The sequence below is a fragment of the Lithobates pipiens genome, unplaced genomic scaffold, assembly GCF_037356315.1.
Source record: "Lithobates pipiens isolate NorthernLeopardFrog02 unplaced genomic scaffold, aLitPip1_a1.2 Scaffold_30, whole genome shotgun sequence".
NCBI lineage: Eukaryota > Metazoa > Chordata > Amphibia > Anura > Ranidae > Lithobates > Lithobates pipiens.
The window spans coordinates 10,455,501-10,480,151 of NW_027507791.1; the positions used below are offsets into that span (position 1 = coordinate 10,455,501).

At 47.1% G+C, this 24,651-nt stretch overlaps 1 protein-coding gene across 1 annotated transcript in view; it reads right to left on the minus strand.

Annotated features, from left to right (window-relative positions):
- LOC143942403 (cholesterol 24-hydroxylase-like) overlaps positions 1 to 10,381 on the minus strand; it is a 57,440-nt gene extending 47,059 nt beyond the window's left edge. Inside the window, exons 1-2 of the mRNA XM_077463683.1 lie at positions 10,171 to 10,381; positions 5,332 to 5,409 (exon numbers count right to left, since the gene is read on the minus strand). Coding sequence (XP_077319809.1) covers positions 5,332 to 5,409; positions 10,171 to 10,307 — 215 coding nt within the window. The 5' untranslated portion in view covers positions 10,308 to 10,381. The remainder of the gene's footprint in view (positions 1 to 5,331; positions 5,410 to 10,170) is intronic.
- Between the last annotated feature and the right edge of the window lie 14,270 nt (positions 10,382 to 24,651).

Here is a 24,651-nt window from a genome sequence, read left to right on the forward strand (position 1 = left end):
CTTCTGTGTCAGTCTGACTGGGCTGTGAGATGTTCAGCCTGGCCACAGGGGTGAGCTGTCTCTGGTGGCAGGCGTGGAACTATAGTCTGGTTGGGCGTTTAATTTACTCTCACTTGGAGTCAGGTCAGTGGGAGTGGCCCTCTCGCTGTTCCCTCTGGAAGAGGGTATTTAAGAATTTAAGATGTGGACGTCACATGGTTCGGGGTTCCGGTCCAGCGTGCTGTGTTGTGCTGTGCTGATTACATGGTCCCGGTCCTCCTGACCAGCCCCCAGGAAGGCTATGGCCTGGGGTGTGGATACACCCAACTTTGATGCCTCGGGGCTGGCTAGCCCAAGGCAAGGGAACTAAGGAAGGATTCCAAGGTGAATGGGTGATGTCTCTGGTTCGGGAGAGACCCATTGAACTTCAAGCATTCCAGGGGAGGACTCTTTAGAAGAACACCACGTACGGGTTGGTTTTCTTAACAAGAGCCTGGAAGGGCTGAAGTAACCGAGAGAATCCGGTCTTGTGGATATCGCCAAGCAGGCTGAAAGATCCAGGTACCCTACAAATGTTCTACAGCAGGGGTCGCCGGGTGAGGTGCGGCGGCGGTGAGCAGAGAGATCACCGCACTTCCGCCCACACAGCCCCTGCCGCTACACTGTTGGGGATGAAGCAGGCGAGCAGAGAGATGACATCATCTCCCACCACCCGCCCACATCACCGCTGTTCCGCCCACACAGCCCAGCCAGTATACTGTTGGAGGTGAAGCAGGGGAGCAGAGAGATTACAACATCTCTGACAGCCCGCCACGCATCACCGCTGTTCTCTCTCACGCAGAACCCACCATTCCACTGCCTCTGTGCTTAGCGACAGTTTGTATTTAAGAAGCTGCATCTGGTGGCATGTGGCAATCTGCATCTGGTGGCATGTGGCAATCTGCATCTGGTGGCAGGCAATGTGGCAAGTGGAAATCTGGTGATAGGCAACGTGGCAAGCTGCATCTGGTAGCAAGTGACAAGCTGCATCTGGTGACAGATTCTGCATTATGGTGAGTTGAACTATTTAATTTTATATTACAATATAATAATAAAAATAATGCACTTCAATCATCCTGACACCATATTAACCATGGTGTTGTGATGAAGTGCTAACACCAGCCATTTCCTGACAAATTGGCCGCGAAAAGCCGCATCTTCACCCAGGCCCCCCCCCCACCCCTCGGGACAATTTTCATCCACAATGCCGGTCCCCGGTGCCAAAAAGGTTGGGGACCACTGTTCTACAGCTTAATTTCCCTACGTAATCTGCAACAATGTCGGTGATAAAGACTTTGTTCCTGAGTAAACACCTGGTTGGCTGCTAGGCCTAAGCCCAAAAATAACCAGCAGCTCCTCCGGGGTTTAGTGATATATTATATATATATATATATATATATATATATATATATATATATATATATATATATATATATATATATATATATATATATATATATATATATATATATATATATATTTTTTATATTTTTATATATTTTTTTAAATTTTTATAAAACATATTGTGACCAGAGCAATATAGTGTTAACATAGTACCATCAGGATTTATATATATATTTTTTTATTTTTATTTTTTTACACAAAATATGATTGCTGATACCAATAAATTTAAAAAGAGGAAGTAAACCCTGATGGGTTTATTTCCTCTTTGTTTCCCTGCAAAGGTAAAAAGCATAATGGACTACTATGCATCGCATAGTAGCCCATTATGTGTCACTTACCTGACACAGGAGCCAGCGATGTCCCCTGTAGCACGAATCGTCCATCTTAGTATATATCGTATTTATCGGCGTATAACACGCACTCTTTTTTCCCCCTTAAAATCAGGGGAAAATCGTGGGTGCGTGTTATACGCCGATCTCCCGCCATTGTGAGCCTCTGGGTGCGTTTCAGCCACCTTCGGCCCTTCTTGGAGGCCGAAAGCTGCCAAGAACTACCGAGCGCCGCTGAGATACACAGGACAACCGGCTCTGTATCTCGGCAGCGCCATTTTTAAAAGGCAAAGCTGCAAAGAAAACGGACAAGGCTGCAAATGGACACCGATAAGGCTGCATTGATGAGCATTTAAAATGTAAGTTTTTTTTCTTAAAATTCCCTCCTAAACTTGGGGTGCGTGTTATACGCCGATAAATACGGTACACATAAATATAATATATATATATATATATATATATATATATATATATATATATATATATATATATATATATATATATAGATACACACACACACACACACCACACGTTTGAGCTTTGGGGTACTACTACTGTGTGTGTAAAAAGCTGAAGGGGCCCCGCCCCCCCTCCCCCATCAGGTAGGCTGTAATGTTTTCTGTCAGCGGCCCTGGGTTCATGTTCTGCTGCATTTTCCTTGGTGTGTACACAAGCAGAAGCATACCTAGAGCATTTGGCACCCAGGGCAGATCCTATATCTGGCACCCCCCCCCCCCCCCAGACGGGCAGGCGGCGCCCCGCAAGTCAACGTCACATGTTTATACAGCGTTTTTGAGATTTGACTTTTTTTTTTATTATGCAATAGAGAAAACTATCTGTTGCATTATTTGTTGCTAGGCATTTTAATTTTACCATTAGATTTTATTTCTTTAAACATTATTATTAATTTATAATTTTTTTTGTTAGGATAAGGGCATAGAGTGAAGGGTCGGATTATTATTTTTGTTAGGGTTAGAATGTTACTACTACCCTACATAATAAAAAGGCACAAATAAATAAAAATAATCATAAATAAATACCAAGTTCTAATTAATAAATAATTAACCCCTAACAAAAAAAAATAAAACGAAATATATATATATATATATATATATATATATATATATATATATATATTATATATATTTCGTTTTTTTTTTTTTCTAAACACCCTAACCACAAAATAAGTAATTTATTAATTAAAAAAATAATAATTTGTTCGGGTGTTTATTAATAATAATTTCATATTTTTAGAGGTTAATTATTTATGTATTATTACATATTAGTCATTTATTTTATTTATGATCATTTTTAGTTATTTGTGTAGTTTACATTTATTCATATATTATTACCATTTAATTTTTTTAATTTTTCATTTGAGCAGAAAATTGCACAAAAACATGAATGGCGCGTTTGAAATAATTTCTATGGGAAGAAAATGAAGGCAAAAACGCTCAGATCTGCCCGATTCGCGCTACAAAAAAAGCTCCGAAACTTTTTTGAGCTTCAGGGGTTTGGCTTCAGGTGACTTAGCCCTTGTACACATGGTCGGACATTCCGACACATTCCGACGGATTTTGTCCGAAAACTGTTGAATACACAAGGTTGGACAAAGTTGTCAGAAAATCCGATCGTTCAGAACGTGATGACATTATTTCGTTACGACGGGACTACGTTCAGGCTAGTAGCCAATAGTTTTGGTGTAGGAATTTGATCTGAGCATGCGTGGCACTTTGTCCGATGGGAATTCTCTACACATGATCGGACAAGGTCCGATCAGATCTTGTTGTCGGAAAATTTTACCGACAAGTTGGAAAACTTGGTCCGTCGGATACTCTGACGGAAACAGTCCGATGGAGACCACACACAGTCGGATTACTTGACAAAACGGTCCGATCGGACACATTCCGTCGGAATCTCTGACCGTGTATACAAAGGGCTTAGAGGGGAGATGTGAACCAACTCCATAGAGAAGATTTTTTTTTTTCCCCTTCAGCTTTTTGGAGCTTCAAGTTTCCAGCTACAAAACGCTGAGGTGTGAATGGGGCCTAAATGTTGGCCTTTGAGATGCAGCCAGCGGTTCAGATCGTCTAAGCACCTGTCAAGTTTGGTTGCTTGCTAAACCTCAGGAGCTCATCCCTAATAGTGACAAGTCATTTGTCAGTGGCCAGTGGGCCCCCGTGTACACTGTATTGCTGGATGCATTTAAATGTACACAAAAATATTACATGCGTATAGTGTACAGACAGCTAAAAATGCAGGATCTGCCCACTTCTGCCAACAAGATCCAGCGTTATACACAGGCATGTACTGGCCATCTGGACTATCGGGAATTTCCCGGTGGGCCGATGGCTCAGTGGGGCGCTCCTCACTGAATGTGAGGCCGCGTACACACGCGGGGACTGTTCGCTCAACTTTGTCCGCTGAACAGTGTTTCGGCGGACAGTCCGCTCGTGTGTGGGCTTTCAGCGGACAGTTTCAGCGAACAGTCTGCTGAACAAAGTTTTTCGGAATTTCCGAAAAACTGTCCGCTGAAACTTTGTTTCAGCGAACAGTCCCCTCGTGTGTAGGCTTGTTCGTCAAACTAAGTTCCGCGCATGCTCAGAAAGGATTTACACGCCGAAGTTTGCATTGCAGTGTATAGGACGTCGTTTTCTAGTCCCGTCGTACGTGCCGTTCACGTCATCGCGCACGGTTTCAGCGGACTGTTCGTTCGTCGTGTGTGGCCAAGTCCGTCCATGCTAATTTTGAGCGGACTGTCCGCTGAAACTGTTTGACGGACAAAGTTGAGCGAACAGAGTGATCACAATTTCACTCCTGTCACCAAGGAGCATCTGCAGACACTTGCTGGAGAGAGGAGTAGGCTTTCTGCTCCCTCCAGCCTGCAGGGGGAGACAAACAGCCGGCAGACTTTCCTTCCTCTCTCCCCTTATCACTTGTCACTTACCACGTGACTGGAGAGAGGAAACAGAAGCTGCCTTCAGAACTGTGAGTACAAGTGGGAGGAGAGGCAGGACAATCTAATGCAGCCATTCTCAACCAGGGTTCCGTGAAACCTTGGGGTTCCTCCATAAGTTTCTCGGGGTTCCTTGAGCTGGGCCTGATGAACCACCTATTTGAAGATGCCTACAGAGTTCAAGGTTCAGCACCACTTAGCAAAGCCAACAACATGACACCAAATATGTTTTTAGCCATCTTAACACCACTTTAAGGGGGACATTCTTCCTATTGACCACTAATATAAAAGGAGCATTGTTCCTATTGAGCCCTGATGATTTGGTTTTAGTAAGGGTTCCTCGAGAAATTAAAATTATTTTAGGGGTTCCTCTAGGGTTAAAAGTTTGAGAAAGCCTGATCTAATGTAAGGGGGCTGCTGATAGGGACACTCAAAATTAAAGTGGGCCAGTTTGGATGAAGCCCAGGGCCAAATTTTGGCCCAGTCCAAACCTGGTTATACGTTGTGAAATACAGTAGTTACTCTAATTTTTACATGAAACTCCCGCCCTTGAGATAATCACAAAACATAGAATAATCTTGGTTTGTAATTAGAACATATTATAGAAATATCTGAAATATTTACCAGTCAAGGAGACAGTCATAAACAAGTCCGTTGTTCTTGGTCACTTTCATGAATGTCGGGGAATGGCCCATGAAGAAGCTGCAATAGAGGAATAATGTTCATCGAGAATTAGAATATTAAATAAGGTGCAGTGCAAATTAACAGGCATGTTACCACTGTGTGTCCCCCCTCCGCGATACACCAGATACCGCCAATGACAGATCACTGTACAGGCCCACTGCCGATATCACGTGATTGCTGGGATCACAGCAGATCACATGACAATTATACACAATGGATGGCTTCCTTTAATGCCATCAATTTTCTGCAATTCCGTCTAGCTGTGATTGGTCACAGTGCTCACAATATAGTTGAGAATGGTGAGTGAATTCTGATTAGTGCCTCATCCCTACTAGATAAACGAAAGACTATACAATCCTCTAGATGGTACTATTTTTGGCACTTTTACAACCACAAAGAAGTAGGAAGAAGAAGAAGAAAGAAGTGGGTGCAGATACCTGTACTGTACAGGTACCTGCACCCCCCTCCCCCCTGAAAGGTGCCAATTGTGGCGCCGGAGGGGGGGAGGATTCCAATGAGCGGAAGGTCCACTTTAGGATGGACCTCCGCTTTAACCCACACGGTTAAGGAGATATATTTTACAAAAATAGGGAACCGCTGTCTACGGCGCATGCGCGCCGTAAACAATGGCGCAGGTGCACTGGGCGCGCCGCAAGTGAAGGCAAACATGCCGTCACTTACGGCTCCTGCGCGCATGCGCCGGAGTGACGTCATCGCTGCTCTGGCCACTCACGGCACCGGAGCAGCGATACCCGGAAGGAAGATGGACGATCCGTGCTACAGGGGACAGCGGTGACGTCGCTGGCTCCTGTGTCAGGTAAGTGACACATAATGGGCTACTATGCGATGCATAGTAGTCCATTATGCTTTACCTTTGCAGGGAAACAAAGAGGAAGTAAACCCATCAGGGTTTATTTCCTCTTTAAATTTATTGGTATAAGCAATCATATTGTGTAAAAAATAAATAAATAAAAGAGAATATAAATCCTGATGGTACTATGTTAACACTATATTGCTTTTAAAAATGGCGCTGCCGAGACACAGAGCCGGATGTCCTGTGTATCTCGGCGGCGCTCTGTAGAGAAGGGCCGAAGGCGGCTGAAAGCCGCCCAGAGGCTCACAAAGGCAGGGGATCGCGTATAACACGCACCCACAATTTTCGACGCACCCACGATATATACGAAGATGGACGATTTGTGCTACAGGGGACATGGGTGACGTGTGTCATGTGTCAGGTAAGTGACACATAATGGGCTACTATGCGATGCCTAGTAGTCCATTATGCTTTACGTTAAAGCATTAAAGCATTATGCTTTACCTTTGCAGGGAAACAAAGAGGAAGTAAACACATCAGAGTTTACTGTCTCTTTAAATTTATTGGTATAAGCAATCATATTGTGTAAAAAATAAATAAATAAATAAATAAATAAAGAGAATATAAATCACTCCGTCATTTGACGGAGCAATCACGTGGTAAACGGCCGCTATGAGCGGCCGTTTACCGTGATCCGTGATGCGACCCGGCGGTCACGGATGCTCTCGAGTGCGCACACCTCGGGGCACGCGAGAGCAGAATTCTGGGAGGCCGTTAATTAACGGCCTCTCAGAGTTAAACAACCCCCCTGAAGCCGTTAATCGGCAATGGGCAGTTGTTAAGTGGTTAAAGCTAGATCACTAGCTATATAGGTGAGGTGAATATAGTGGTGTATACTGCAGTCAGGGCACAGACAACAACCACTACACAGCAGCAAGATAGGAAATCAGCCAAAAACGATTGGTGTGTACTGTGTTGAAGGTACACAGAACACCCACTGCTTCAGATGCTAAGTAACACACTACACGAGGCCGCCTCAAAGGCGGCCTTATATAGTGTGGGGCGTGCACTACACAGCCTGAGCTATGATTGGTCACAGGCAGGATGCCTGTGGCCAATCATGGCTCTCCTCGCTGCCGGCGCTGCGATTGGCCAAGCATGCGGGGTCACAGTGCATGCTTGGCCAATCATGGGGCAGCAATGCACTGCGCCACCGCAGTGCATTGTGGTCCGCACGCGCGTCACTCGAATTTTGACGCGAACGGCCCAAACGTTCGGAATTCGCCGAACGGCCGAACAGCCAATGTTCGAGTCGAACGTACGTTCGACTCGAACACGAAGCTCATCCCTATTGAGAAGTACAAGTCAGGGTTAGGTTATAAAAAATATCCAAATCTTTGATGATCCCTAGGAGTACCATCAAATCTATCATAACCAAATGGAAAGAACATGGCACAACAGCAAACCTGCCAAGAGGTGGCCGCACACCAAAACTCACAGACCGGGCAAGGAGGGCATTAATCAGAGAGGCAGCACAGAGACCTAAGGTAACCCTGGAGAAGCTGCAGAGTTCCACAGCAGAGACTGGAATATCTGTACATAGGACGGCAATAGGCCGTACACTCCACAGAGTTGGGTTTTATGGCAGAGTGGCCAGAAGAAAGCCATTACTTTCAGCAAAAAAACAAAACGGCACGTTTTGAGTTTGCGAAAAGGCATGTGGGAGACTCCCAAAATGTAGGGAGGAAGGTGCTCTGCTCTGATGAGACTAAAATTTAACTTTTTGGCCATCAAAGAATCTATGTCTGGTGCAAACCCAACACATCACCCAAAGAACACCATCCCCACTGTGAAACAGATTGCTGTTCACAAACGCAAACCACCCAACGTGAAGGAGCTGGAGCAGTTTTGCAAGGAGAAATGGGCAAAAATCCCAGTGGTAAGATGTGGAACACTCATAGAGACTTGGAGCTGTGATAGCCACAAAAGGTGGCTCTACAAAGTATTGGCACCTATTTGCATGTATCCTCACCGCCTTGCCTGCCATGTCTTCTTTGTGCCAACCTCACCGCCCTGCCTGTTCAGATAGCTGCTACCCATCAGAAAGTTGCTACCCGGCCTACTGCACATGGGCAATACGTTCCATGGCCGCGATGTGTTCCACACATTATGTGTGATGGGTAGCGGCTTTCTGATAGAACGTATTCAGCAGATTTTGACTACACTGCGCATGCGCAGCGGACATGTTTCTAGGCCTCCATTGCTTCTAATCTAACCAATATATCCTCCGTGTACCCTGAACATGTCTTCGAGACTCCATCCCTTCTAATCTAACCAATGTACCCTTCTACACCCTGGACATGTCTTTGGGCCCTCTATCCCTTTTAATCTTACAATGCAAGGGGGAATTCTGCAAACCCTGATGTAAAGGGGAGGTTGGCACACAGGAAACATGGCAGGCAGGGTAGTGAGGTTGGCACACAGGGTGGTGAGGTTGGCACACAGGAGACATGGCAGGCAGGGTGGCGAGGCTGGCACACAGGAGACATGGCACACAGGGCGGTGAGGTTGGCACACAGGAGACATGGCAGTTAGACAGGGTGGTGAGTTTGGCACACAGGAGACATGACAGTTAGGCAGGGTGGTGAGTTTGGCACACAGGAGACATGACAGTTAGGCAGGGTGGCGAGTTTGGCACACAGGAGACATGACAGGCAGGGTGGCGAGGTTGGCACACAGGAGACATGACAGGCAGGGTGGCGAGGTCGGCACACAGGAGACATGACAGGCAGGGTGGCGAGGTCGGCACACAGGAGACATGACAGGCAGGGTGGCGAGGTCGGCACACAGGAGACATGACAGGCAGGCTAGCGAGTTCGGCACACAGGAGACATGGCACTCCGGCTGGTGAGGTCCGCACACAGAGGGTGGTGAGGTTGGCACACAGGAGACATAGCAGTTAGGCAGGGTGGTGAGGTTGGCACACAGAGGGTGGTGAGGTTGGCACACAGGAGACCTGGCAGTTAGGCAGGTTTGTGAGGTTGGCACACAGGAGACATGGCAGGCAGGTTGGTGAGGTTGGCACACAGGGCGGTGAGGTTGGCACACAGGAGACATGGCAGGTTGGTGAGTGGCACACACAGGACACGTTAGCCAGGGTGGTGAGGATGGCACACAGGAGACATGGCAGGCAGGGCGGTGAGGTTGGCACACATTAGACATGGCAGGGCGGTGAGGTTGGCACACAGGAGACATGGCAGGCAGGGTGGTGAGGTTGGCACACAGGACACGTTAGCCAGGGTGGTGAGGTTGGCACACAGGAGACATGGCAGGGCAGTGAGGTTGGCACACAGGAGACATGGCAGGCAGGGTGGTGAGGTTGGCACACACAGGACACGTTAGCCAGGGTGGTGAGGTTGGCACACAGGAGGCATGGCAGCGAGGTTGGCACACAGGAGACATGGCAGGCAGGGCAGCGAGGTTGGCACACAGGAGACATGGTAAGCAGGGCTGCAAGGTTGGCATACATGGGATATGGCAGGCATGTAAGGTTCGCACACAGGAGACATGGCAGACAGGGCGGTGAGGTTGGCACACAATCTCCTGGCATGTGAATTGGATGCAGGGAAAACCACATCCAATTCGCAATTAGTGATGAGCTCAGGCGTGTTCGCATGGAACGCGTGCAGAGCCCACCAGGAAGTCGGCGCAGCGCTGCATTGCGCTAATCACAGGCAGTGAGACATTGCCCGATCTCTGCAGCCGCACATCGGGGCAATGTCTCACTGCCTGTGATTAGCGCAGCTTTGCACCGACTTCATGGCGGGCTCTGCACATGTTCCATGCGAACACACCTGAGCTCATCCCTATTCGCAATAGCGTGAACACAGCCTGATACAAAGTTCCACGTTTGATGGATTTATGGTCCTTAATATCTGCAGCAATGCAAAGTACTGAGTGCTCACCTGTCCCTGGGGGGTCCTGGGATGTGGTCATACTTCAGGTGGATGTAGTGGATGTAGGCACAGTAGAGGAGGAAGCAGAAGACAGCCAAGCCCAGCAGAACCTGCCAAGCCCAGGAGAAGAGAGCCCACAATTCCATGCTGATTGCAGTAGGCTCTACAACGTTCTCAACTGCGTCAGGCTATACACAGGTGTGCTTGCTTCTGCAAGTGCAAGGTGTGTAAAGCAGTGGGGGTGGGGATAGGGGTGGAGCCTTTCCTATCACTAAGAAGTGTAATTTATCCAGAGGGCATGATGGTTGATTTATCATTACACCGCACGGAACTCCTTATTCCTAATCTCATGATATTCCAATACTAAAAGCAACTCCCTCTGGGGCAGTGCAGACTCTGCTATAGGGATTGTCAGCTTGTCCAGCAGCCCCTTAGGTATGAGATATGCATATTACTACAGGGCTATACACTGGGCAATTTTTTAATGACCGTTTCTACAAACATTTGTATAAAGATTATCATTATCATTACCTTTAGTGCCATGAGGAATGTCATTCAAAAGTACTTTAAAAAGTTTGCTTTTTAACCACCTCCCACCCGCCATATAGACAAATTGCGGCGATAGGGGGATGTCACCGGTCTCTGTTGGAGGGGGGGTTGATCCGTTCTGTGGGATCTGTACTAAGCACTCTGTACTGGGGGGTCCATTTATACTGAGGGGTTTGTGCTGGGGGGGGGGGGTCTATGTTGGGGGAGAGTCAGTCTGTGCTGGATGGAGAGCCTGTACTGAGGGGTTTGTGTTGGGAGGGTTTGTACTGAGGGGGTAGATCAGTCTATGCTGAGGGGGGTCAGTCTTTTCCTAGGGATTTGTACTAGAAGGGGGGGGGGCATTCTGTACAGAAGGATCTAGTGGGGGGGGGTCTGTGCTGGGGATCTATTGGGGAGGTCAGTCTGTGCTAAGGGGTCTACGCTGGGTGGAGGGGGAGGGCTGTACTGGGGGGGGGGGGGTCAGTCTGTGCTGGGAAATTCAGTGAGTGCTAGGGAAGTCAGTCTGTGCTAAGGGGGGGGGGTCGGTCTATTCTTAGGGTTTCTGTACTGGGGGGGCAGTCTGTACTGGAGGGTCTACCGGGGGGGGGTCTGTGCTGGGGGGGTCTATGGGGGGGGGGGTTAGTCTGTGCTGAGGGGTCTATTGGGGGGGTCAGTCTGTGCTGAGGTGTCTATGCTGGGTGGTGGGGGGAGGGCTGTACTGGGGCGGTCAGTCTGTGCTGAGAAATTCGGTGAGTGCTTGGGAAGTCAGTTGGTGCTGAGGGGGGTCAGTCTATTTTTAGATTTTTTGTACTGGAGGGGGGGGGGGGCAGTCTGTACTGAAGGGTCTACTGGGGGACAGTCTGTGCTGAGAGGTTTATTTTTGGGGAGGCAGTCTGTGCTGAAGGGACTATCCGGGGGGGGGGGGGGGTCAGTCTGTGCTGGGTGTCTATTGGGGAGGTCAGTCTGTGCTAAGGGGTCTATGCTGGGAGGAGGGGGGGGGGCTTGTACTGAAGGGTCATGTGCTGGGACAATCAATGAGTGCTAGGGAAGTCAGTCTGTGCTAAGGGGGGGTCGGTCTATTCTTAGGGTTTCTGTACTGGGGGGGGGGCAGTCTGTACTGGAGGGTCTACCGGGGGGTCTGTGCTGGGGGGGTCTATGGGGGGGTTAGTCTGTGCTGAGGGGTCTATTGGGGGGGTCAGTCTGTGCTGAGGTGTCTATGCTGGGTGGTGGGGGGAGGGCTGTACTGGGGTGGTCAGTCTGTGCTGGGAAATTCGGTGAGTGCTTGGGAAGTCAGTTGGTGCTGAGGGGGGTCAGTCTATTTTTAGATTTTTGTACTGGAGGGGGGGGGGGCAGTCTGTACTGAAGGGTCTACTGGGGGGGACAGTCTGTGCTGAGAGGTTTATTTTTGGGAGGCAGTCTGTGCTGAAGGGACTATCCGGGGGGGGGGGGGGGTCAGTCTGTGCTGGGTGTCTATTGGGGCGGTCAGTCTGTGCTAAGGGGTCTATGCTGGGAGGAAGGGGGGAGGGCTGTACTGGAGGGTCAGTCTGTGCTGGGACAATCAATGAGTGCTAGGGAAGTGAGTCTGTGCTGAGGGGGGTCAGTCTATATTTAGGTTTTTTTACTGGAAGGGGGGGCAGCCTAAACTAAGGGGTCTATGCTGGGGGAGGGGCTGTACTGGGGGTCAGTCTGTGCTGGGAAATTCAGTGAGTGCTAGGGAAGTCCGTCTGTGCTTGGGGGGGGGGGTCCAGTCTATTCTTAGGGTTCTGTAGTGGAAGGGGGGTCAAATCTTTACTGAAGGGTTTACTGGGGGCAAGTCTGTGCTGAGGGGTCTATTGGGTGGGGGGTCAGTCTGTACTGAAGGGCCTAGAGGGGAGCTCAGTCTGTGCTAAGGGTCTGTGATGGGGGGAAAGGTTGTTGCTCCTGGTTTCCGGGGTTACAGAGAGATGGAATGATGTCAGTTCCTTCTCTCTCCCAGGGCCTGGGAGAGGAGGGGGTGGAACCCCCTTCCGCCACCAGCAGAAGTAATCGAGTGGCTAATTAGCCACTCAGATCACTTCTGCATGAGACGCAATCGCCAGCTGAAAATAATGATACCTACAGGCATCATCCCGTAATAACCAATGAAACCCAAAGATGTCCATGTACGTACAGTATCTCACAAAAGTGAGTACACCCCTCACATTTTTGAAAATATTTTATTCTATCTTTTCATGTGACAACACTGAAGAAATTAAACTTTACTACAATGTAAAGTAGTGAGTGTACAACTGCTGTCCCCTTAAAATAACTCAACACACAGCCATTAATGTCTAAACTGCTGGCAACAAAAGTGAGTACACCCTAAGTGAAAATGTCCAAATTTGGTCCAAAGTGTCAATATGTTGTGTGGCCACCATTATTTTCCAGCACTGCTTAACCCCTTTGGGCATAGAGTTCACCAGAGCTTCAAAGATTATCACTGGAGTCCTCTTCCACTCCTCAGGTCCCTGGTGGATGTTGGGGACCTTGTGCTCCTCCACCTTCCATTTGAGGATGCTCCACAGATGCTCAATAGGGTTTAGGTCTGGAAACATGCTTGGCCGGTCCATCACCATTAACTCAGCTTCTTTAGCAAGGCAGTGGTCATCTTGGAGGTGTGTTTGGGGTTGTTATCATGTTGCAATACTGCCCTGCGGCCCAGTCTCCGCAGGGAGGGGATAATGCTCTGCTTCAGTATGTCACAGTAAATTTTGACATTCATGGTTCCCACAATGAACTGTGGCTCCCCAGTGTCGGCAGCACTCATGCAACCCCAGACCATGACACTCCCACCACCATGCTTGACTGTAGGCAAGACACACTTGTCTTTGTACTCCTCACCTGGTTGTCGCCACACACACACTTGACACCATCTGAACCAAATAAGTTTATCTTGGTCTCATCAGACTACAGGACATGGTTCCAGTAATCCATGTCCTTAGTCTGCTTGTATTCAGCAAACTGCGGGCTTTCTTGTGCATCATCTTTAGAAGAGACTTCCTTCTGGGTCGACAGTCATGCAGGCCAATTTTATGCAGTGTACGGTGTATAGACTGAGCACTGGCAGGCTGACCCCCCCCCCCCCACCCCACCCCTTCAACCTCTGCAGCAATGCTGGCAGCACTCATATGTCTATTTCCCAAAGACAACCTCTGGATATGACGCTTAGCACATGCACTCAACTTCTTTGGTAGACCATGGCAAGGCCTGTTCTGAGTGGAACCTGTCCTGCTGCAGCTCAGTTTCAGGGTCTTGACAATCTTCTTATAGCCTAGGCCATCTTTATGCAGAGCAGCAATTCTTTTTTTTTCAGATCCTCCGAAGAGTTATTTGCCATGAGGTGCCATGTTGAACTTCCAGTGACCAGTATGAGAGAGTGAGAGCGATAACATCAAATTTAACACACCTGCTCCCCATTCACACCTGAGACCTTGTAACACTAACACGTCCCATGGCATCGGGGAGGGAAAATGGCTAATTGGGCCCAATTTGGACATTTTCACTTAGAGGTGTACTCACTTTTGCTGCCAGCGGTTTAGACATTAATGGCTGTGTGTTGAGTTATTTTGAGGGGACAGCAAATTTACACTGTTTACAAGCTGGACACTCACTACTTTACATTGTAGCAAAGTGTCATTACTTCAGTGTTGTCACATGAAAAGATATAATATAATATTTACAAAACTGTGAGGGGCGGCAAGTGGTTTAAGCATATTTTTTGGGGTAAGGGCCTGTTCATACCACATGCAGAGCAGTGCCCTTTTTTTCTGTATCAAAAACACATGGAAGTACAACATCCTGCTTTTTCCTGCACAGAACTGTACTGGAAAGTGGTTAAAAAGCATCAAGAATGCATCAAAAAAGTATTGGACCCCAGTACAGATGTACTGATGGGGGTGGGTTGTTCTGGGGTGTCTGTACATATGGAGGAGAGTGGGTTGTCCTGGGGGTGGGGTCTGTACTGATGAGGGGTGGGTTGTCCTAGGAGTGTCTGTACATATGGAGGGGAGTGGGTTGTCCTGGGGGGTCTGTACTGATGGGGGGGTGGGTTATCCTAGGGAGGTCTGTACATATGGAGGGGGGTAGGCTGTCCTGGGGGGGGGGCTGTTATTGGGGTGGTGGGTTGTCCTAGGGCAGTCTGTACATATGGAGGGGGTGAGCTGCCCTGGGGGGGGTTGTTCTTATGGGGGGTTGTCCTAGGGGTGTCTGTACATATGGAGGGGAGTGGGTTGTCCTGGGGGGGGCTGTACTGATGGGGGGGGGTGGGTTGTCCTAGGGGGGTCTGTACATAAGGAGGGGAGTGTGTTGTCCTGGGGGGTCTGTACTGATGGGGGGTGGGTTGTCCTAGGGGGGTCTGTACATATGGAGCGAGGGTTGTGCTGGGGGTCTGTACTAATGAAGGGTGTTTTGTCCTGGGGGTCAGTACAAATGGAGGGGGTGGGTTGTCCTGGGGGTTTGCACTGATGGGGGGGTGGTTTCTCCTGGGGGGTGTATACTGCACTTAGTGAGGGGGGTCTGTACTGAGTGAGGACTATAGTGGGTGGGGGGTGACACAATGTTTTTCCACACCGGGTGACACCAACCCTAGTGACGCCACATGTAACTGGGGACACCTGGTGTAAGGAGGGACTCTGCTGGGGACACCTGATGTAAGGAGGGACGCCTGATGTAAGGAGGGACTCTGCTGGAGACATCTGGTGTAATGAGGGACTCTGCTGGGGACACCTGGTGCAAGGAGGGACTCTTCTGGGGACACCTGATGTAAGGAAGGACTCTGCTGGGGACGACTGGTGTAAGGAGGGACTCTGCTGAGGACACCTGGTATAAGGAGGGACTCTGCTAGGGACACCTTGTGTAAGGAGGACTCTGTTGGAGACACCTGATATAAGGAGGGACTCTGCTGGGGACAACTAATGTAAGGAGGGACTCTGCTGGAAATGCCTGGTGTAAGGAGGGACTCCTGATGGCATCTGGTGGCATGTGATGATGCATTCAGGGCTCCCACTGATTCTGCATTATGGTGAGTTGAACTATTTAATTTTATATTACAATGTAATAATAGAAATAATGCGCTTCAATCATCCTGACACCATAATAACCATGGTGTCATGATGATTGAAGTGCTAACACCAGGTGTTTGGAGTATCTGCTGATTGATGTTAAACTTTCTGGAATACACATATTTCTATTGTGGTATAGGGTGTGGGCCTGCTGTCCCTTCATCTCTCTCTTTTCTTCTTTCTCTCTCCCTCTCCCTCTCCCTCTCCCTCTCCCTCTCCCTCTCCCTCTCCCTCTCCCTCTCCCTCTCTCTCTCCCTCTCCCTCTCTCTCTCTCTCTCCCCCCTCTCCCCCTCTCTCTCTCTCCCCCCTCTCTCTTCCAGAAGTTAGGGGGAGGTGACTGAGACCCAGCCCTCAGAGCCTGCCAACTAGGGTTGCCACATTTTCTTCTAGCCAAAGCTGAACACTTTTTTTTGTTGTTGTATACAGTATGCAAATACAGTATCACACCCCCCCACCCCAATAATACAGGGATCAGTGTCACCCCCTTTAAAATACAGCACCCCCCCCCCCCCCCGTGTAGAGACCACCATTAAATCAGTGACCTGCCACTTCCATAGAGATCCCTCATTAGATCAGAGACCCCCTATATCAATGCTTCCCTTAGAGACCCAAAAAAAATTAAAAAATGCAGTGCACCCTCCCCGTATAATTATATTAATTCATATGTGTGAAAAATTGTGAATGATGGTGGAAATCCCCTGGGGTAATCTAAATATTAATACACTCCAATCGTATTCAAACATATACAGAGTGTAGCACCCTCTAGTTAGTAAGGTGTTAGAGTTTTTTTCTCTGGCAGTGTAGGTACATTTAGACAGGCCTAGCTGGCTGCTAGGCCTGTTTGTTTTCATATTGGGCTGGGAGTGGCTCAGGGTAGCAGCTGATGATCCACAGGCAGCATCACTTCACTGTCACCTCCCTCTTCCTGCTAGAAAGTGATGGAAGGAGAGGAGGGGAAGAGAGGTGGAGCTGCCTGGGGGTATCTTAAGGAGCCCTGACCAATCCCCAACTTGGATTGGCAGGGGGCAGGTTTTCTTAAATACCTGGGGTCAGCCCAGCTGCAGGGGAGTTGAAGAGCTGGAGTGAGAGGGTGTGGAGGCTGTCTGACCCACGTGGTGCTCCCCAGTCTGGGGGGTGACCCTGGGTTGAGGCTTGGGTGCATTTGGGAGGAGTGAAGATATCCTGGAATCAGAGGCACATGAGAGAGCAGGAGAGAGGACAATGAGAGAGAACATTCTAATGACACGTACACACGATCGGACATTCTGACAACAAAATCCATGAGATTTTTTCCGACGGATGTTGGCTCAAACTTGTCTTGCATAAACACAGTCACATAATGTTGTCAGAAATTCGGAACATCATGAATGCGGTGACGTACGATGAGCCGAGAAAATTGAAGTTCAATAGCCAATGCAGCTCTTCTGTTTGATTCCAAGCATGCATACAACTTTGTGTGTCTGAATTGTGTACACACGATCGGAATTTCCGACAACGGATTTTATTGTCGGAAAATTTGAGATCAAATTCCAGATGCAAATTCTGATGGAAAATGTCCAATGGAGCCTACATACGGTCAGAATTTCCGCCAAAAAGCTCCCATTGAACATTTTCCATCGGAAAATCCAACAGTGTGTACGCAGCATTAGAGTCTCCAGGAGGACTACTACTGGTCGCAGCCAGGAGAGCTGGTGAGTGAGCACAGTCGGGAGGACTGGGGAGGCACGCCTGAGAAAACTGGGAGATTGAAGTTTGAGAGATGGGTGGTGCAGAAGCAGTGGAGAGAGGATTGTGGAAAGGGGTCTTTGCAGCCAGGCTGGCTGGTAGGCCCTGAAGAGAGCTATCTGGGAGTGGTAGCTGAGGAGAGGACAACTAGCACCTGAACTATTCTACATCAAAGGGGCCCGAGGCCCTTGTTGTTCTACAATTCAAATTGTTTATTCTAAAATCCTGGGCATCCAATAATTCCCAAATACCCATCCAAACTGAATCCCCTCAATAAAACAAAACAAGCTATGGACTGGTCTGTGTTACTGAGTGAATTTAAGATGGACGTCGGACTGGGCAGGGTGACGGGTGGACCACAACTTTCAGCAACCCCAAAGGGGGCATGGCTACAAGTATACTGTGCAATCTTGGTACACATAATACTGTATGAATAGCGGTGGAAACCTTCGCTCCATTCCAAAATGTCTCATGCTAATATCCAACTTATCCAACTCAAAAGGACTTTACTAGTTGGATATTAGCACATCACATTTTGGATTGGAGGTTTTCACCACTATTGATAAATTATTATGTGTACCAAGATTGCACAGTAAATATGAATAAGATTGGAGTGTGTTATTGTTTAGATTACCTTTGGCAGTATCCATATCCACCATCATTCACAATTATTTTTTCACATTCGAATTAATATAATTATAGGGTAGGGTGCGCTGCATTTTTTTAAAAAATTTTAGTTTTTTTGAGGCGTGGGAACACATATCAGTGCTAGCAGCAATTTATTCACTGAGTTTTTCATTTTTTTATTTTTAGGTCAGAGGCCCCTGATATCTGCGACATTATACCATGTCCTTTGTTTGTTATGCCTATATTCTTTTATAAAAGAATGTGTATTAAAAATTGTCAATTATAAAAATTTTCAAAAATCTTGCCTTTTACTTTTTTTGAAAAGTGCCCATCTTGGCCCTCGCTCTTACTTCAAAAAGATCAATAGCCTGTTTAGTTCATTTCTTTGGTTTCCCTCTCACCCTTATATAGGAATCAGGACACTGCAGGACCCTGTATGCCAAGGGAGCCTGGCCATTCCTGATTTTATGTATTATATAGCTGCCCAACTGGTCGTTGACCATAGGTGGTTGATCGAGTACAACTGGGATACTGCTACAATACTAGAGGCTGCACTGATGGGGTCCTATGAGAGTTTAAAATGTCTTCTCTACCAGGGTCAACAATGATAAGGACCTTTCCCATAAGATGTTCCTAAGAGTAGACCATAAGATTTCCCCATTTTCTCCACTGTGGCTAAATCACAGTTATCCCCACCTCATTTCAGTCCCTGATCTATAACTGTGGGCAAGGAAGGGGACCAAGATGATAGGTGTTATTGTATATGAAGGCAAACTGGTCACCTTTGATCAGCTCATGGACACATTTACTGTAAGAAAACTGCTGTGACACGTCGGGCACACACACGTGCGCATGCGCACTGGCAACAGCAGATTCCCATATGCACCAATCCGCATTCACAAAGGAATGCGCGCACTCGGAGGAGCACTTCCACAGTCCCAATTGACGCCAGACGGCCTATTTAATGGGTGCCCTGACTCCTGCTCAAAGCTGACTGGTCTTCAGCTGTTTCCTAATGCCCTGCTTGAATCCTGCTTGTTATCTGTTGCTGACCTGGCTTTCTACTGACCTGGCTTTGGACTCTGTTTATACTATTGATTCCTGATCCCGAGTTACTCCTGACCTTGCTGCTGTTTGATGTCCTGGTACCCTGCTGCCCATTCGCCTGCTGACTCCAGTTATACTATTGACCTTGTTTGTGTTCCCTGCCTGGCTCCACCCTACTTCTGAGTGCCTGTGCTGGCTGACCCTCATCCCAGCTCTGTTGGACCCAGTGTGCTTCTGTCTCCAGACTAGGGGAAGTCCCAGCAAGCCAGGTATCCTGAACCTGCAACCCTGGTGGAGTTCCCCTTTACCCTCGGCTGATCTACCCAGCATCATCCCAATTCCTGACCTGATGTTCTGCCTGAATCACTGAGTCTACAACTCCTGCTAAGCTCTGCAATCTACACTTACAGGCACTCATGTTCCTCCTGTCTCTTGGCACCATCTGTTCCACACTCAGTGGGGCCTGGGATGGAGATACAAGAGAGGCCGACCTCGTCATTTCAGTCTCCTACCAAGTACGTGACATTTACTCTCCCAAACTGGTATTTCTTTAGGTATCATCCGTTGAGGCATGCATTTGTTTCACAATTAGGCTCATGTGCCTTGGTGACTCATAGCCCTCTTTTCTTCTAGTTAAACCGCTTTCCCTGTTGTTCCCCAGCCAGCCTCAAATTGTACAATGAAGGAGGAAATGGAAGGTAGCTATCCCTGACTTACAGGGGGATGATTGGGACAATGTATGCGATTTCTTCTTCCAGCACCTAGTCTCAGCGAGAAACCATTTAATACAATATAACTTCCTACATCGTATTTACTATACACCTGTTAAGTTAGCAAATATTTACCGGTCCAATATAGCTGAATGCTGGAAGTGTTCCTTTTCCCTAGCTGATTTTTTCCACGTGTAGCACTGACCCCCGAAGGAGCTGCTGGCTTTATTGGGCTTACCGTTACCTTCTTGAACTCGTCTCTGTCTAGGGTTTCCTGTGGTAGATGGCCCAAAGAAATGCATAAACTGACACTGGATCTTCTTTTGCGTTATTTATTTGAAATAGGAACAAGATCTCTCCGTTTAGGGTAGAGGGTAGGAGGAAGTTCAGGCACGTATGGACTGCAAAAATAGAAAGTCTTTATGGAACAAATCCAGACAATAACCATTTCACAGCTGGATTATTACAACCTCCGGATAGACCTCCTCTCACCAGGCCTAGCAGCCGGTAGGGTGTTAAGTAAAGAAAAGTCTCTGCCACAGACTTGAATGTTAAATACTTCAGAAAAGTCTCTGCCACAGACTTGAGCGTAACCAAGGGACATAGACAAATTTAGAGGACTATCATACGCTACCAGTATCTCTCAGCCGGTCCGGCAATACCGTATGAGTGTAGATCCATGAAATGTCCTTCAACTGAGCCTCCAGGCTCCTTCAGAGAAGCCAGCCTTGTGCATGGCCTTCTCCCAAAGAGTCCTCCCCTGGATGCTTCTCCAGTTGCTGGGCCTCTCCTTAGATGAGACGGCACCGGACCACCTTTGAATCCTCAGGCCTCGATATCCATTCAGGCCTGTCCCTGCAGTTACTTGGAATTGCATGAATCCAGCCCCGAGACTTGGAATTGCATGGATCCGCACCCCAGGCCAGGAGGGCCATGGGGGTTGGTCAGGAGGACCAAGACCAACAGACAGAAAAATCTTCTGGACCGGCACCCTGAAGCACGCAATGTCAGTACCTTAAATACCACCTCCCAGAGTGCACAGCAGGAGAACACTCCCACTGGGCTGGTTCCGAGAAAATGTGGCACCCAATACACCCAGCTAAACTGCATTCTACCACTTCCCAGTGTTGATAGCGACACCTGCAGCCAAGGAGAACTCAGTGCAATCTAGCTAGACTGGTACTAAAACCATAATTTAGCAAAATTAGCCCTAAAACCCAACTGTGGTTTCAGGAATAGTAATTTTCAAAAACATATATAGCGCATGCTCGCCAGGAGCCGACGCTACACACATATTCTGGCATAGCCCTTTAATTCAACAGTACTGGAAGAACGTTATTCAATTTATCACAAGACATACATCTCTTCCTACTCCACTTTGTTTGCTGGAACTGATAGAGGGACTTGCGGCCACTGAGGCTTAGTGCCTGTTCACATAGGTGTGATACAGGAACACTGCGAATCTACCGCAGGTTCCCGTATCACACCCGACTAGCACGTGTCAATACAATGTTAATGACACCATTACAGCTCGCATATCACAATGCGAACTGACAGTTTGGAGATGTGAACAGCCATGTGATCCCATTTTGGTGCGGACCAAAAAAATGGTGCGAGTTTGGTCCGAATGCGATGCAAATTCAGCCATACTATCTGTATGGCTGAAATCACATCGCACGGACATCACATGTGATTTCTACTGCAGTGAACCAGCACTTATAAGACCCTTCTAAGTATCTTGCTCGATTATGCCTGTAAAACAATTATATTGTAGTGGAAGAAACCTCTGCCCCCTTCAGTGCATAACTTTAAGGGATTGGTACATTTTACACTCTCGTTTTACAACATATTAATATATTTATAAATTGGGGCTGTTCAAAACCTCTAGAAGGTATGGGGGGTGGTTCGATCTCCTCATTGGAGATGGTTAGGCACCTACAGGTAAATACAGGTAAATACAAGACTGTCTGTATACAGTGGTCAGTGTCACCCCCCCCCCAATAATACAGGGATCAGTGTCATCCCCTTCAGAATACAGTGCCCCCCATAGAGACCACCATTAGAGCCCCCTTAAATCAGTGACCTCCACTTCCATAAAGACCCCCCCCCCATTATATCAGTGCTTCCCTTAGAGACCCAAAAAACAAAAAATGTAAAAATACAGTGCACCCTCCCCCTATAATTATATTAATACACTCCAATCTTATTCAAACATATACTGTACAGTCCAAACATATACAGTTCATAGCTTGTTTCGTTTTGCGCAGCATTTTTTTAAAAAATTCTTTTTTTTTGAGGCTTGGGAAAACACATATCAGTGCTTTTTGGGAATTTTTTATTTTCACTTTCAATGATAGCGGTAAACAGGACAAATAGAGAGGGTGAATCTCCACCGGACATATCGGATGACAGATCAGTGTACTGGGCCACTACCGGTACCATGTGATCGCTGTGACCACAGCAGACTACATGGCAATTGTACATATTGAATGGCTTCCATTCATGTCATTAATTGTGTACTATTGTGTTGATCTCTGTAATCGGTCACAGTGATCACATGGTACAGACAGAGCCAATGGCAGCCCACCTGTACCATGCACTAAGCCGTGGCCAATCACAGATGTAATTCATAAAAAAAATATTTGCGTTATAAATTACAGTGTAAAAAAACAAAACGAAAAAAACTGTATTGCCCTGGTCACAGTATTTAATAAAAAATTTAAGAAAAAATGTAATAAAAAAGAAAAGTGTTTAAAAAAATTGAAAAAATGATGAAAGAATTTTTTTTTAAATATAATTATATTTATTGTGTTTACCAGTCACCAGTCAGTATCGCTGATACCCGCCACACAATTTATATGATGACACTGTACTGTACTAATGACAATATGTAAAAAAAAAAAAAAAATGGGAAAAAATATTTTTTTTTACATTTCAAAAAATTTTAACAAAAAACTCCCCATGCCTTTTACTAAATACACTGGACTGTCTATTTTCCAAAAAGGGGTCATTTGGGGGTATCTGTACTGTCCTGGCACTTTCAAGCCTCAAATGAGTAAGTACATTAGGATTGATCGACTTTCACATATATCCTATAGTTTGTTGACACTAGGACTTTCACACAGAATAAATAATATACACTGATTTGGGTTATTTTTTTTACCAAAGAAATGTAGCAGTATACATGTTGGTCTACATTTATGAAGAAAGATTATTTATTTGCAGAATTTTTGTGGACCAGATGGTCCCCGGCCATCTCCATGACCCTCAGAGGCCAGAAACGATGTCATGACGTCACTTTCGATGTTGGCAGATGTAAACACTGTTGCTTTGTTTTTTACTCTCAGGCTTTCAAGCATAGATGAGAGTTACAGACCCCATATCTCTCCATAAAGAGGACCTTGTCATTTGAGATGAAGGTGGATTAAAAAAAAAAAAGAAAAAAAAAAAAAATCGGCCTAACGTATCGGCCCAAAAAAAAATCGGCATCATATATCGGCCATCGGCCGCCATGATTTCTAATTATCGGCATCAGCATCGGCCAGAGAAAAACCCATATCGGTCGACCTCTAGTTTAGTCCCGCCTCCACTACTACCCTATAGGACTCTACTCCCATAAATCTTTGTTCTCAGCCATTGTCCGTGTTCGATAACTAGCCTACTTTAGCCATTGGGAGGGAACTCCTGCTTCCATGGAGTCCATCAGGAAAGGAAAATTACGGTAAGTATTTGATAGGAATTTTTCATTTTCCTTACAGACTCCATGGCAGCAACGTGTGGGAAATAACTCCCAAAAACACACCCGGGTGGGCAAAATTCTGAACAAAGATTTAATCAACACCGTCAACTGACAGTACTTTCAAACCAAAATTGACAGAAGACAGAGTAGCTGGTTCAACACAATAATGAGACATGGATTGATGACCAGGAAGCTGCTCTGCAGATCACTTCAGACACGACATGACGTGAGGCCGCCCATGAAGTTCAGAGATTTCTGGTTAAGTGCGCTGTTAGCACCTCAGAAGGAGCCAAGCCCTTCTCTTTATAAGGCCATTGGGTAACTTGAACAACCCATGCAGCAATGAATCAGACGGAAGCCTAGAGGCCCTTGTTTTTCCCGTGGAACAGGACAAAGAGTTAGTCTGATTGTTGAAAAGAAGCTGTAGCCTCCAGGTATTGCTTCAAGGCAACCCCCACATCGAGGGGATGTAGCTCTAGGCTTCCGGCTGAATTAAAGGTAGGAAGCGTGATTTCCTGGTTCTCGTGAAAGATTGAGGTGACCTTGGGATTTGACCCCAGAATCGGGATTAGAACCACTCTGTCCGGAAAAAGGGTAAGAAAGGGCTCCTTTGACCCTAGAGACTTATTTTCAGAAATCTTCGCTGAAGTTATGGCTACCATGAAGGTAGTCTTAAGCGCAAGTTCTCTGATCAAGAGTGGCTTGTCGAGTTGCGAGAAAAAAAAAAATCAAGGACCAGTGGAAGGTCCCATTTGGGTAACCTAGGTTTCCTCTGTGGTCTGAGCCTAACTGCTCCCTTGAAGAACTGTTGGACCAGAGGACGTTTGGCCCATGACACCCCAGAGAAGGCTGAAATCGCTGACACCTGAACATGGAGTTAACAGACAAGATGATATCCAGTCCCGATTGCTGGAAACTTAAGACATCCTGTACTGCCAGAGCACTACAAAGTTGGATCTGGAGGACACGTGGCTTGTGAATTTAGCCCAAATCTTTTCGTATACCAAATTGGTACTTCTTCTTGCACTGAGGAGCA